General features: G+C 36.7%; 1 protein-coding gene across 1 annotated transcript; it reads left to right on the top strand.

Annotated features, from left to right (window-relative positions):
- The first annotated feature begins 8,504 nt into the window (after nt 1–8,504).
- On the top strand, nt 8,505–10,448 carry LOC114478768 (gamma-crystallin N-A-like). Its single transcript, XM_028472024.1, has 4 exons — nt 8,505–8,578; nt 8,668–8,916; nt 9,104–9,249; nt 10,254–10,448. The coding sequence occupies exons 1-4, from the start codon at nt 8,558–8,560 to the stop codon at nt 10,387–10,389; spliced, it is 552 nt and encodes a 183-aa protein (XP_028327825.1). The 5' UTR covers nt 8,505–8,557; the 3' UTR covers nt 10,390–10,448.
- Nucleotides 10,449–16,604: the final 6,156 nt, after the last annotated feature.

The raw sequence follows: 16,604 nt of genomic DNA, 5'->3' as shown, positions 1-16,604 counted from the left end.
TGTAGTCTGGTTTGTTTCCTATGCTCAAGTTGAAAAAACAACTTGTAGATTTTTTTTGTTTGTGTTGTTTTTTTAATGTTACTGTTAATTATTATCACTTACTAAGCTCTAGATTTGCATTAGTTCCTTCAGAATCCATTGGAACAGTAATAAGATATTATAGCAGTGGTTCCCAAACGGTGTGCCGTGAGATTTTGTGACAACCATATATTATTGCAATATACAACTACACAAAATTCATTATTTTTTAAATTACTACATTGTATGCACTCATTTCATAATACAGAGGTAAACTCTATCCTTATTTTTTTTTTTTAATATTTCATGATTAATATAGTTGTCTGTCACATTTTGTTTGGCATTAGTAAATAATTGTGCACATTTATGGCTATTGTACATCAGTGATTCTCAACTGGTTGGTCAGGACCCAAAAGTGGGTCGCAAACAGCTGGTCAAAAATAAATAAATACTCTCATGTTGAACTTGTCTTTTATTTTTTTAAAAACTTTTCTTTTTGCACAGGAAAATGTATAGATTTAGTTCTAAAAAAAGAGTTGTGTTTTCAACAGTTGTTTTTGAAAAGCGTGAGTCGCGATTACATGGCCGTGGAAAAATGTGGGTCCCAGGGTGAGACCAGTTGAGAACCCCTGTTGTACATGATATGAGTGATAGGACGTGTTATAAAGGTTGTTTTGCACAATAGATGTGCCTTCAGATTTTTACTTGTCCTTTGGTGTGCCATGGGCACAAAAAGTTTGGGAACCACTTGTGTATAGTATATAGCACAATATGGCTTATTATGGCACTTTTTTAATTGCTTGGTTTGGTTAAGTTAAAACATTAATGACTATTTACCACTTCACTATATGCAAAAAAACTACAGTTAATGTAGTTTTTATTGTTCCCATCTGATATATTTAAACACATTCTGCGCAAAACACCGTCAGTGCTGCTTAAAGCTAAATCATTTTCACATTTTATCGTCTGTGTTTTTTCTACTGAAGGACAAACTCTAAGTTTGACTTTTTAAAGAACCAGGTAACACTTTAGTTTGGGGAACACCTATTATTTAACTATTATTTAGTTGCTTATTAGCATTAGCTCTTAATTAGTCATCATTAAGTACGTATTAATGCTTTATTACACACCTAATGGCAATCTCGCGGTCTACGTTAACCCTAACATGTTGAGATGGTTATTCATTTGGGTTGACCATGGCTCAGTGGTAGAGTGGGTCATCCAGTAACCGCTTGGTTGGGGGTTCGAATCTCACAGAGGGGCCGTAGGGTGCGAAAGGGCAGCCACACCTCTGTGAGTCTGTGGCTGTGGCTAGACTGTAGCTCACTACCACCGGCATGACTGTGTGAGTGACTGGTGTGAATGAATAATGGTTTCTAGAAAAAAGCGCAATATAAATCCAAGTCATTATTATTATTATTATTATTATTATTATTATTATTATTATTATTATTATTATTATATAACAACTTCCTTACTTACTACTAATAAGTAATAATTCTGAGGTTATTGAGGGAAAACTCTTATCTAATGGCTTACTGGTTGTATAATAAGGAATAAGGCATTGATATGTACATAATGACTCATTAAGAGTCATTATGTTACTATTTAGCATGCTAATAAGCAACTAATTAATGGTTAATAGGTGTTCCCCTAAACTAAAGTGTTACCAAGTGTGGTATTATAATTATTTTTTTAGGAATTAGTTATTTATTAACTTTATACCCCTGAGGAAAACAAAACATTATCTGTCTCCATTTTATAAGAAATGCTGAATTCTTAATGGATAAAATGTGTTTTGGTTTTAAAGTATACTCCGGTGTATCGTGAGAAAAGACTTACCGTAAATCCTCTATGAAAGTCTAGTTTGGAGAATGTACATAAAATAAATATGTTTATCCTGCAATGTTGCGTTAATGGGATTTTCGTTGTTTTGGGGAGGAATGTGGAATGAGATTTGAATTCTACAGTCTGCATGGCAAAAACTAAGCTTTCAACCCTCAGTGTGTTTCTTTTATTATCATACTAATCTCATTATGAATGGTTTTGTTGTTGTTGTTGTTGTTGTTGTTTCCAGTTCATACCAAACCGTGTACAACATATCAACTTCCCATTTTGCCACGCTGTAGGCAGAGTCAGTTTAAAGCCAGTTTAATAGCCTTTGCTGACACGAGACCAATACTTTTTCATCTACACTTAAGGCAATAGGCTGATGTGTGGAATCTAAATGCCACACATTGAAGTGAAACAAATGTTGACTTCAAGGAAATTATGTATACTTTTAATCTTTTGAAGAACGTAGAAGACAAGAAACAGATTTATTTATTTGCATATCCAATCATAACCCTGCTAGGTGTTGTTAATCAGAAGATTACAGTGTAATTTTTTTTGTCAACAGAAAACAATAAAAGAAATAAGCACGGGGTACATGTAAGTTGTAAGTTGACATTTAGTTAGTGTACTGATATATCCTATTAGTAGAAGTACTGTTACTTGATTGAAATTGCACTCAAGTACAAGTAAGTCTCACATAAGATACTCAAGTACAGGTAGAAAGTAGCTCAATTAAATAGTACTCAAAGTAAAAAGTACAGTAAACATCTCATGTATACATTTAAAAAGAAGAGGCAAAATCTTGCACAATTGGAACTTAATTTATTTTACACAAAGGCATCTGTATAAAATAAAAGGTTTTTTTCAAAATGTGCAATTCTTTTTTTTAGATAAAATTACACCAATTCATTCAATTCAAAATAAAATTCCCAGACTCTACGTATAGCTACATGTATGAACTCTAAAACAGTGCCATATCAAATGTGCCATGTGGGTAACAACATAATAGAAAACCCCAACCTGAACCATAGAAAATGGCTGGGTGTTGTTCACAAATAGCACAAATAAGAACATATAATGGATTATGCTTAATGAAATGGATATATAAATAAAAAAATGACAAATAATATTTTATCCAGTAACGGTTGGGTGTAGAAATGTAATGAGTTCCTTCACTTATTTCAAAATGTACTTAAGTACAAGTAAAATTACTGATTTGGAAATATACTCAAAAAAGGTACAAGTATCTATAAAATCTACTCAATTCAATTACAGTAACGTGAGTACTTGTAATCTTTTTTTCCACCTGTGGTATAAACTAATCAAAGACCAATATCTTATTTTACTAAAGACCCTACCCTTTTTCAAAAAAAAAATGTGGTTTTTAAGTGTAAGAATCCTGAATTTAGTTACTGAATATGTTCTAAACAAAGCGTCAATTTGGTATGATCCTCACACATCCTTAACTTTGTCTCCTCTCTTTTAAACCATTCCCACCAGTTATGAAATAGTTCATTAATCTAGTCAGGTACTCCTTCCTTAACTTTTATTAAAAAGGAAACTCATGCACTTACCTCTTTATCGGATGTATTTAGAATTGTGGACTACACTTTACTACTTGCTGCTGCTGATGCTGCTGATGCTGCTGATGCTGCTGATGCTGCTGATGCTTGGTCTCTTACATATGGAAAAAAGTAGGGTCACTCCATGCAAAAAGCTTGAGTAGGTGTAACTGCAGCCTGCGCTCAGGGCTTTAAGGTCACTCTGACCAAAAGAGATGAGAGCACTGTAAGCAATGAGCATAGGTCACAGTTTACAACTAAAAATATATGGAAATATGATTTCTGGAATTCACTTGTTTAGGAACCAGTGAATGGGTTTGACGAGCACTCAGGAGACTTCATGCATTGCCACAAATTACGCACTGGTCGATGTAAGACTTCCCATGGTTACAGACTATGTATATATATATATATATATATTTTTTTTTTTTTATTGTTATATACAGTATTGTTCCTCAACAGGATAGGTAGAATTCATAGACAAATTTCACTGTGGGGCTACATTGTATGGGACATTGATAATGTTTGTTGTTGCCAGGATTTGTGCACAAATTGACAAGATGCACCAGCTCAAGTTTTTTTATACTGCATTTTATTTGAACTAGATTTACATTTGAGAAAGTGAAAGAATACAGTTGTGTGTGGTGTAATAATTTTAAAAATAATAATTAAAATGTTTGAAAAACTACATTTTTAATCAGTATGTGATTAGACATTTCAGGGGACCCCATTTGTTTAATGAAAACTCAGATATGATTGAAGAAGCTCAAATTAGGTCTTTTATTCCAATAAAAATGAGACTACCAGTGGTTCATGCTTTTTCAAAACTCATTTTGACAGTTTTGTGTTGCCTCCTGCTGAAGTCGCCCAGTGTCTGCAGTCTCAAACTTCCCTCTTGAATTGTTCTCTGTTATTTAATCAGATAAGACGTTGCACATATCAGTGTTGCAGCAGGTGACGTTGATGAAAGCATTGCGCTTGAGCAGCTCGCAGTCCAACCGAGCCATGCACTTCTGGAACTGGCCGTCTAAGAGAGGAAGTGGCTATTTCAGTACTTTGGAATGGTATGAGGCACCTTCCCTCACTCATGAGTGCAAGTAGCATCAACAGAACTCACATGGCTCGTTCAGAAAACGGACAGCGGCACAGCCGAGCTTTCCACTTTTACACGTCTCCACCCCGGGCTCACAGTCCCCTCCAGGCTTTTTGGAGATACATCGATGGCAGTTCAGGGCTTCACCTATGAGAGACATCAGGGAACAAGAAGAGTGGGTGAAGGATGATGTCATAATTACAAAGCTGTTTCTTTAAGATCCAATGATCACCATTTAGTAATGTCTTAAAAACATGAGCCAACGCTTATTAGAATGTTTATTCTCATGTCAACTTCATTCTCCTCAGTGGAAGCAGAGCTCAGCTTTAGAATCTCCTATTGGCCATAGGGACCCTATGCACTTGCATAGTCCGCCTATAGCCAGAAATGCCTACGCTTATTTACAAAACGCTCTTTGCTAGTTTATCCTCAAGATTTTATTGTCACGTACTGCACCCTGGTGGGATTTGAATATCAATGACGCATCACAATTCCATTAGCAGCCTTGTTTCTAAGAGCTGATCTTAATATAAATCGGATGCATCAGTGACTATGACAGGAGTGTTGAGCTTGTAAGCTTGTAAGCCTAAGAACAAATAAGGCTATACTGTCAGTGCACAGCAGCAGTAGCAGACATTCTGTTTATACAGTGGAGAATCAATTACAGACTCACCAGCCGCAAACAACAGCGCGAGGGCCAAGGCCAAGACCAACAGCTTCATTGTTGTGGTTATCACTGCAGCCCTGCAAGATACAGCAGACTCTCTATAGTCTATATACCATGCAGCCATTTCCAAACGTCAGAATTCATCATTGGATTAATAGTGATTACATGCATCTAATTGAATCAAAGTGTTGTGCATGCATACATGCAGTATGTTGGATAGCAGGCACACAACTAATGAAACACCTTTTGAAATATGCAATGATAGTAATAAACAGACTATTTTCAATAAGATTGTGATCAGGTTAATTGTACCAAAGATTGACTTTCCCTTACCTTTCTAAGTTCCTCTGCCTTGGTTTCAAATAAGCACTGAGAGCTACTGGTTACCTACGCCTCCTTTATAGCCTTTCATACTTTGACCTGCCATGGTAACGTCCCTCTCAGAATTGTGCTGTTGTTAAGTCTATATGCTCAGTCCTTTTCTCGCCCTGGGTACACTCTGTGCAGGGATTATGGTTTCCCAATGTTCGGATTGCTTCATTATGCAAGATCTGTCCACCCTGTGCATACTCCTCAGTGTAATTCATGAGGCTTTGGTCAATAGGATTTTGTGCATTTATCACACACTCAAATAAAAGTGGCTGTCGTTTGGATTTACATCTTGAAAGAAGAAGAGGTCAATGGGCCTGAAGTGCAGGATGTTTGTTTTAGGTAGACTCTGTTTGACCCTTTAGAGGTGTGTTGAAGTGTGTTGTCATCAACAACCTCTGATAGTTATATGAGATCACAAAATAACACTCATTTTCAGATATGTATTGTTTAAAACCAGTCTTGGGCCAGAATTTGTACCGTAAATAGGGCTGGGCAATTTTGCCTGAACAAAAAATCTCCGATTTTTTTAAGAAAAATTAGAGTTTCGATTTGATTTTTTTTTTTTAAATGCACTTAAAAATGACTGAAGACATCAGATATATTGTCAAAAGTGCAACTTTATTGCTGTGATTGTCCTCAAGAGTTAAAACGCAGAGAACAATCCCAAAAATAAAAAGTAAATGAGGCTCTGTCATTCAACAATTTCAAGCTTTAACCCAGGTTTAAGCAAAAGTGCAACAGCAACTTCACAGTAGCTTCAATTTTCTGATGAAGAAATCAGATAACTACATGTTTTTTGAACATATAACATTACAATAAAAAAAAATAATAAACTCTTTCCTCAGCATCTCAGCATAGTGCGAATAAAAAATTGAACATGCCTGTGGCACACATATAGCCTACTCAAAGGGTAAACACATGTAAACAAAGAGCGGGCTGGCTCACATCGGAACGCAAAAAAGTCCGAAAAAACTGTGGTGGGAATTTTCTTCTTTTTTTTTTTAATTAAAAACTAAATTAATAATAAAAATAATATATATATATATATATATATATATTTTAAACTTGTTTTCAGCCACAAATTCGATTAATCGATTAAATCGATTTTTTTTGCCCAGCCCCAACCGTAACTAAAAGAGTAAATAGGGGCTATGATGATTATTTGAAACATGCAGCTTGGAATACTCTCAAGTGGGCCTGAATAAAAAATCCTGTGAATGAACAATCCTATAACAACCTGCTTCATACAGATAAAGAAGTTTCCATTAAAAAAATCCTAATCAACAAATATGCAAGAAATTTGGAGCACAATCCTGTATTTCACACTTAAATCTTTAGGTGTGAGATTCAGAACACATCAATGAGATGTCATGTCATGTCATGTCAATCAAATGTCCACATTTGTAACCACTTCTATCCTCCTCTAATTATGAGTGAACTGCGTTTGTAATCATTCAAAGGGATACTCAGCCCAAATGATTACTCAAGGTAGTACTCCATTCAACTAACTCCAACTGGCTTTATGAAGTTAAACACATTCGATGGTCCTCGTGGTAGCGTAGACTTACTCATTTTAACGTTTCGTCATTGTTCATCTGGAAGGCATGTGTGGATTTGTAGTGAGACGGCTGACAGTGGCATCTATCGACATTTTCAAAGTCCCATTTCTCCTTTCCTGGTAGGTGCAGCGTCAAAATCCATCCACCATAAAGCTCTTCTTTGGAATAACGTCATTACATCCAACGAACTGGATGAACTACCGTTAAGCAATAAAATGTTGGATTGAAATGTTATTTTACCATAGATGGTGGCTAGAAGGTGATATAAATGACTCAAAGACATTTCTGACATGAATTAGGAACAAAGTTTTATCATTCACCTGAAGTGCATTCATGTGATGGTTTGAAAATCACTTTAAATGACGTAAAATTTGCTCTACAAAATACAATGGCCTAGCCCTTGCCTTAAGCTTGATCCAAGGGTGTTTTTCATACAGTGGTATTCATTCCCTTTCACTTTTACATTGTGCAAAATCATTCTTTAGTTTGCATTGGGCCAAAAGTTTAACAAAGTGTGTTATTATCACCATTTCTTTTGTTACACCGATGAAGGTCCTCTGCCCAAAAGCTTGGAAATGAAATATTTTTTACTTGCATTGATCCAAGTGTGCAGATCTCTTTTTCACACAAATATGCTTTACGCATATTTCGTGAGTGCTTTGATTCTATTTCTGACTTTTACATTGTGCAAAACCATTCTTTCATCTGCATTGGAAACTCTGTTGGGCCAAAAAAGTTCAAGTGCGTTAGCGTATTCAAGTGGTTTGGATACAATCACCATCTTCATGAGCTTCAGCATTATTCAGTAGAATTGGAGCTTGTGATCCAACCCTTCTTCAAGAAAATATATAATTTGTTATTTCAAGACAAAAAAAAAAAACTATGCAAAATAATCCATAGCATAGTTATACCCATACTTGCATATGCATTTCTTATTGCTCACAAAAACTCTATGCTTACAGATAATGCTTTGACACTTTTCACCTTGGTGAACTTACAATTCTGTGTTTCAAAAACCAAACTTTCATCTCAAGTTCCAACTCCTTTTTCTTTTTTAATCAATCCAAAAGTTTGTGTGTCGTTGCCATTTCCTGACTTTATCTCATGATGAGGTTTGGATTGAGGCAGTTCTAGTTGTTACTTTTAGGCTTCCTCTACCCCTCTGTGTTACTCATCCAACCATAGTCACTCCCTCTGGAGCCCACCACATTCCACTCAAAGCAGAATCCCTCTCACTCCAGTGTTTTTGTCCTTTTGAGCCAAACTCCAATATCAGCACTGACACATGCATGGGAAACTGTCCATGTGGCAGAAAGTCTAAACCCCCCATTGTTGGGCTTCTATGGCTTCTGTCCCACAATACTACCACACTCAGCATAGGTCATATATATGTGGGAGTCCACGTTTTCCAGTTAACATTGCGTGAGTAGGTTGGAACGGCCAAGAGGTGAAAATGTCTCAGTACTCAGGAAAGGTGAGTAAAGTCCAGCGAGCCATGACCAACCAAACAACATTGAAACCTAAAGATGTTCCTTTCAATAACTCGGTCTTCTCTGAGGACAGATCGTCTTCTATGAGGGAAAATGCTTCACCGGGAGGAAACTGGAAGTCTGCAGTGATTGTGACAACTTCCAGGACCGAGGCTTCATGAACAGGGTCAACTCTGTCCGTGTGGAAAGCGGGGCCTTCGTTTGCTTTGACCATCCGGACTTCAAGGGTCAGCAGTATATTCTGGAGCATGGGGAGTACCCTGAATTCCAGCGCTGGAATGCCCATAACGATCACATGGGATCCTGCAGACCTATCAGAATGGTTAGAAGGAGCGAGAGAGAAAGTGCTTCATCTTCTCTGTCTTTGTTGATCTAAACTAAAGTCAGATTAGTCTTTGTCCACTAGTCTCCTATACTCAAGACTTAGACCATATTTGTATTCAACCCTCACATGACATTACAAATGATTTGTTGCTCACTCTAACTGTCCACTTCACCTCCCTCTTCAGCACGGAGAGCACTACAGGATGGAGCTGTTTGAGGGAGACAACTTCAGCGGCACGTGTGTAGAACTGACCGAAGATTGTCCCTTCCTGCAAGCTCGGGGTCTGACCAAGAAGTGCGTCAACTCCATGAGGGTCTTCGGAGATGGAGCGTGAGTATCTCGAGGGATGTAGATTCTGTTTGGGTTTATCGGCTGAGAGTAGATCATGGTTGGTCCAGATTCTTCTGTTGAGTTGCGGTTTTGCAAAGAAGCACTAAAGAGTCAGGCATTAGATGTGAATGAAAAGCTCACACCTCTACAAACATAAATACAAAACAATGTGTTTGATTCCATCCCTTAGATAAAAAAATACACACCAAACCAAATCATTTAGTCCAACATCCAAAGCTTTTATATTAAAAGCTTTATCCATTGACATCGTCATTTTCAATGAATAGATGTTTAAAGGTACATGGTGTATTGAAATAATTTGAAGTTTCTGATTTTGAGTTTTAAAGGATTGAATGCATTTTAATGTTGATGTGTAGAGATAAATAAAACTAATTAACACATTTGTATAAATAGAAACAAGCTGAAAAAAATATCCTCTTTGCATGACTTTTTTCTAGATCAGTGATCTTGATCATGATACCATGATTACTCACATTTTAAAGGCTTGTAATACATTTCTATCCCCATTTATTAATCATACAGTATGTCCAAATGTATGGACACCCTAATAAAATGTGTAATCAGGATGAAACTCTGTGGGGTAATTGAGGAACCAATCTGACATAACTTTTCATAAAGATCGATCTATTACGACTCAAGATTTTTACATTTTTGCCAATGATGGGCGATGGGGATTTTTTCATTTTTGAAACTGATCCAGAATCAGTATATTAATCTGGATCCCCTCCAAAATGTAATGGAATCTTCCATGACACAAGGTCTATTTTTGGTTAGAATCTTTTGAAAATAATTTAAGTACTTTTCATGTAATCCTGCTAAAAGACAAACAAATAAATACTAGTGAAGGGACATTTATCATGGCTTTAAAAGACAAGAACCTAATATGACGTAAATAAACAGGAATAGTATAGTTGGTGGTTAACTTCTGTATCTAATTACTCCCATATACTGGACTTAACTTCATGTGTACTTTTCTGCAACAGTTGGGTTCTGTACGAGGAGCCTAACTACCGTGGCCGCATGTACATCGTGGAGAGAGGAAACTACTCCACCCACAAGGAGTGGCAGGGCGAGAACCCCAACATCCAGTCTGTTCGCAGAGTGGCCAACTACTTCTAAAAGGCCCAACCATCATCTCAGGCAATGTGAGCACAGGGGGAGGGATAGGCCCGCACGGTACGGTGAGCCTCACAGCACGCCGCCCGCTCTCCTCGCACTGGTTCTCTGGAGCTGTAGAATAATAAAGGATGGAGAAAATGTTTTACATTGCTTGCTGTTTTATTTTTGTACTTAATTAGTCAAAGATTTGAATAAAGTGGTCATCTCACAGCTATGCTCAAGCTTATTTCCCATTTCTTCTGGTATATTAGTAAGAATATATAGCATCAACACTATTTTTTCCGTGTACTTTATTATCATATTATTATAGAAGACATAACTCGTCCCCCAAATTCAGTATGATTTTACCGACCAGGGTATCCCAGCATAAACAATACTCAAGACACTCCTGCTATCTTCTGGTGTTCTCGCAATTGGCAAAATTAGAATTTAAAATATCCCATTCAAACCTATTGGAATAGTGAACACAGCACCCCCTGCTGTTAGTTATCATTAATACAGTTTACAATAGTGACTCCGAGGGGTTATACTGGCTTTGAGGGTTAATTCTGACTCCAAAAGGTTATACTGAGGGTTACATCGACCCTGAGGTATTATACTGACTGCGAGGGGTTCAGCTTATAGACCCTCACTTGCATTTTCTTTGGGAAACAAAGTGTGTTTGGATTAGGATTACATTCTAGGATTCTCATTTCTCGCATTTATATAATGATCAAATGTAGCACAAGCACAATCTACACCTGTACTCAGTGTAACACAGACAACATGCTACAGAGCTGTTTTCTTCTTTAGAGTCTACAAAATGCAACACCGAAAGGACATTTAAGCAATAAAATCAATAACATTGCTGTCCTATATCATGTTGCTCTGTAAATCATATAAAATATTTACCCAGCCATGCTGGTCATACCACAACAGCTGAACTAGGAATTAATGCTTTGGGATTTTTTTTTTTAAATTAATATTTATTTGTAAATAATAATCACTGGTGTAATTCATTAGCAATAACTTCTTCAAAAAGTACTCACATAACAACTATGATTAGGTCCCCCCAACTACTACAGCAAATACATTTAGGAAAAATATTTTTTATACATTTTTTATTTGTAAAACAACAACAACAACAACCCATTAATACTGTAATGATCAACTTCTTCAAAAAAATTTAATATTTCATTTAATTGTTATTTTCCTCCTTAAACAACCTCAAAATAGAAATGAAAAATGATAAATAATGCAGTTCATTAGCAATATTTTCTTAAAAATCCCTGACCTTGAAAACAGCAGACTGTATTTAAAATCCTCTCTAACTACAGTAAATATTTTCGTATTTCTTATGATTATTTAATGTAATCGCGATTGCTGGAAAGCCCACATCGATGACAGTAAGATTACATTACCTAATGAACAAGCTCAAATATTTCCTTACAGTGCAATTCACTGAGTATTATTTACAGCATTTCAAAATATAGAAATTATTCAAAAATCAGGGAAAGTGTTTTGCTGTAATATCTCTGCTGTAAAAAGACTTAACAAAGACTACTTTTATATATATACAATCATTTTTCTAAAGTAATTACTAATTATTTACAGTGTTCATGGATCTTTGCTGTAGTAGTTAGAGGGCAGCTTAATGAAGGTTGTCTGTTATTTTTAAGGTATGAGAATGATTGTGGTTAGAAGGTTTTAAAATAGAAAGAATTTCTTTGAAAAACATAAAATAGTCATTTTCCAAATATATTTTACTGTATGAGTTAGAGTTGGACGTCACTTGCCAATAAAAAGTCACCTGGTCATCACAATAAAAGACAAAGAAACCCAGAAATAATTCCAGTCTGCAGTCTAAAGTCTTGTTTTTACTCACAATTCCGACCGTCTACTGAACTGGGCAATAAAGCCTTAATGTCTTCTGCTCCATGTTCATGGAATGCTGTACAGAAATATTTTAAACTCACAGAGTCGGTCACATTGGGAGAGTTTAGGGCCTTTTTACAGCACCTGGAAACTCTAACTTCACCATGTTCTTGCTTTAGCTGACTTATTTTTTAACCATTTAGTGGATTTTACAGTTTTATCTCTCATTAGCTCTTACTCTGTGACTGTACGTTTTATTGTTTTTCATGTCTTCTGTGCTATTTATTTGTTTTAAGAAGTTTTTTAGTCATATTTTGACACTACAAACTTGTTTTATGTACTGCTGCCATGACACACTTGTAAAACAGAATATGAATCAAAGCAATACGTTTTCTCTAGTATTATATATAGGGAATGTCTGTTGTTTTCAGAGTACTAAGCTGATTTGAGGAAATGATTGCCAATTAATTACAATATTATTTGCTTTTTTGACAAATAAAAAATATATATTTTAGTGTAGTAATTAGAGAGGGACCTAATAAAGATTGTCTGTTGTTTGTAAGGTAGAGTGATTTTTGAAGAAGTTATTGCACTTTGCAGACGATCCCTGTCCACTTAGCTCCTGATCCTCGGCTTATTCAGATAAATCTTTTTATTAAATTTCATTTTATTTTTAAATCTCAGCAGAGGGATCGAGTGAAGAAAACAACTCTGTAATAAGTGCTCTGTGTTACATAGAGGTGTAGATTGTGCTTGTGCCACCTTTAAACACGAGATATGATGCGAGAAATTTGAATCTGTCAATATCTTTCGGACTTACCGTAACTACTACCATCTAGTGTTATTTATATCTTATCTTTTATTGTGAAAGTGTGAGCGTCCCCTCGGGATCGGGACATTTTTAATCGCTGACAACGAAAAACACATGAGAAAAATCTGCCACCGTTGCACTGCAGTGGATGTTATCCAATCCTTGTTTTTTTTCATTAAATGTTAACGTAATCGTTTTATCCAGTTCTGTTTCTTTTATTTTGATGAGCTCAAGGTGTATGGATCCCTCCTCTTTTTTCCCTCACATCTGCATTTCCCTCCATGTTTCTTCTAAGACATTCACATCTTTGCGATTTTATCTGCTGGTCCTTTGATGAGCACCGCATGCTTTCTCTCCAGAACTGTCATGACAACCAAACATCCATCTTTACTGGCTTACGCTTACGGACCTCTATTGAGTTACAGGGTCAATGCAGGATAGCCTAATGAGGAAATGCTTTGTCTTCAGTTACACTTAACGGGACTAGTTTAAGGCTGATTACCAATGGCTAACCCTATTCCTTGGCCATTTGCTAAACACGTGCTGGCCCAGTGTCACTGACATGCTATTAGTCTGAATGTCATGGAGGAGGGAGAGGGACCTGTAAGCAAGTTTAACAATGTCACTCACTGCGGATTTTTACTGATAATGGGACTCATTATTCTGCTCATGGGAGTTCAGTGTTGGAAAAAAAGACAAGAGAAAAGCATTAGTAGAAACAGAATGTGTGGATGTTTTAATGTACATGGTGACTAATTATTCTGACATTAACATCTTCATTGTGGGATTATACAGTTTAGCTACTCCCACATGAAACTTCTTCAAAAGGAACAACATCTAATTACTCAGATAGGTTTAAAACCTATGGTAGAAAATAAAATGTTATTTTTGTGAGAGGTGTGAGAAGCTGCTCAGAGATGTCTAAGAAAAAACTGCTAACCACTACACAGTGAGAAGGTCCTTCAAGCCCTGGTGTCCTTTCTGCACGTTCTTCAGCTTCCTCCCACAATCCACAAACATCACTGTTCTCAGTCTGTAAATTGCCAATGTAGTGAATGGGAGAGTGAGTGGTTGTCATTCTGTGTGTGTGTTGCCCTGTGATGGACTGGCGCCCCATCCAGGGTGTACACCCGCCTAGCCCCCGATGACTACTGGAGATAGGGACCAACATCAATGTCATCAAACACAGAATGGCATCAAGCTTTTCGAGAAAAATGCTAAAAATACGTAGCATAAAAAAAAAACTGTGTGAGGTAGAGAACATAGTTAAATTACACAATTTTCAAGTGCTGGTTGTTTCTGACACTCATGTGGACTCAACGTTCGAGGACGATGCAGTAGGGGTGTAACAAAATAGCCAACTCACGATACGAAATAGGATATAGAGCTCAAGGTACAAAATACTCATGACATTATATCAAAAATGAAAAAGTTCCCAATGAAGAGTAACAAATATTTGTTGATGAAAAACTATTTCACAGCAAAAGTTGGAGACATTGTGTAGGAGTGTTTTGATTCACAAATAAAGAATGAAAACAAACAAACAATATACAGACATTCTATCCGTACGCAGTGCCCCTATTTGGCCAGTTTAGGTCACGTGACTAAGACTAAAACCTACCCTAAAGTTAACCCTAACCCTAAAGCTAAACCTAACCCTAACCCTAAGACGCTACGTACTTGTACTTCGGTAACCGTACCAATAGCACAGAGGGTTGTCCGTACGGCAACCGTGCAAAGAGACACTTTCTTTCTCAAACATTAAAGATTTGAAAGCTTTTGTCTTTGGGCCTTTATACTTTCAACTTTCCATTAATTTACTGCCTTTTTGAGTTCTGCAGCAATGTTTAGGCCTGTGTGTGATTCAAATATCGCTCGTGTTTGGAGCACGTAGCTTTTTATTTCCCAATCATCATTGTTTATAATGTGGGCTGTAACTGCTATGTAGCTTTGAGCAGCACATCTGTAGTTATAGCTACTCTCTCATTCTTCTCCATAGCGTCTTTTACATTAGCGTAGCAAGTACAGTGGCAGTGAAGCACAGAGGATCTCTGTGATATGTGTGCTGACAGACTCTAGAGCCGGTTTCAGGTTGCTGATGCTCAGCTACGCGTCATGCTGCTCTGTAGGGGGTCCGTGTGTCGACACAGGGGGCTGCGCGTCAATGTGATAGAAACACAAATCACACCTGAGAGTGAACTTTTCACTGTTTTCACCATGGTTCTTCTCAATCTCTGCTTAGAAGATGCTTCAGTGCTCAAATGTATTGAATTACGAACGCTCCACTGACACTTCGGCCCATTTCCAGACAAGCACGCGCTGACCGCGGTGTTTGCTTGCTCGCTGTTTGTTAAATGGTTAAGAGACTTGATTTAGGTTGTCCCAAAGCACTTCACAATATCCGCTCATTCACCCATTCACACACCAATGGGACTGAGCTGCCAAGCAAGGCACTAATCAACCACTAGGAGCAACTTAGGGTTCAGTGTTTTTTGCCCAAGGACATTTCTACACATAGACAGGTATAGACTGGGATCAAACCCCCAACCTCTAGATCAGAAGATGACCCCTCTACCACCTGAGCCAAGGTCATTTCAGATGGGTTGTTTTTTCGGTGTATCACTACACACAACCAAGTTATGAGTCAAACGGAAATAAGATTTTATGGTATTTACTCCAATACAGTTCATTTTTCAAACCTATTGCTCCAGGCTTTCTTTATTTTCAGGCGCTACACTATAAGATTAGCATGAATCGGAAATTAGTTTAAATGACTGTCACATGTGTTCTGTATTAGTGACAAACTTAAATATAACGTGAGGTATCTTTATGTCTTTATGTTACATTTAAGGACTGTGTGCTGCGAAATGACTGATCTGATAAATACATTTTAAAGGGAATTATTGAATTGCGTTGGTCTAAATTGGGTCAGCTATTTTTAGCACTACCACTTATGCATAAAAGATTGTCCTGATAGAATAATCAGAATTAAAACCTGCCATTTCAGACTAATGGCGGTGTCCAGAATATTGTAATATAAATGATGGATTAGGTTAGATTATACTTAATTATTCATCTCACAATTGGGAAATTCACTCGCAACAGCAGCCAAAGTTAAAGAGTAAAAGCAAGAATATACTGTATACATATGCAGAGAGGAAATTAATAAGGAAAAGAGAATAAATAATATAACCCAGTGGTTCCCAACCTTTTTCAGGTCGTGACCCCATTTTGATATCACTAACTTCTGGCGACCCCAGGGACCTTTTTTTTAAAAAAAAAAAAAAAAAAACTTTTTTTTTTTTCAGTTTGTGATCATGTTGAAGTGCGTTGCAAATGCAGAGTAAAAATGATTAGTGCACAATGTGGCAAGATATTTTTATACTGCATTTTATTTAAACTAGATTTATATTCAATAATTTTTAAGTATAAAATACAGTTGATATTTATTGTGTGTGATGTAGATATACCTTCATTTCCGTTATTTTCAGACTCGGAGTCCATAAAAACCTACAAAACAAAAATGAAAACACATATAAAAAGGTCCAAC

The sequence above is a fragment of the Gouania willdenowi genome, chromosome 17, assembly GCF_900634775.1.
Source record: "Gouania willdenowi chromosome 17, fGouWil2.1, whole genome shotgun sequence".
In the NCBI taxonomy this organism is placed as follows: Eukaryota; Metazoa; Chordata; class Actinopteri; order Blenniiformes; family Gobiesocidae; genus Gouania; species Gouania willdenowi.
Note: the sequence above shows the minus strand (reverse complement) of the source record. Positions and strands in the feature narration are given on the sequence as shown.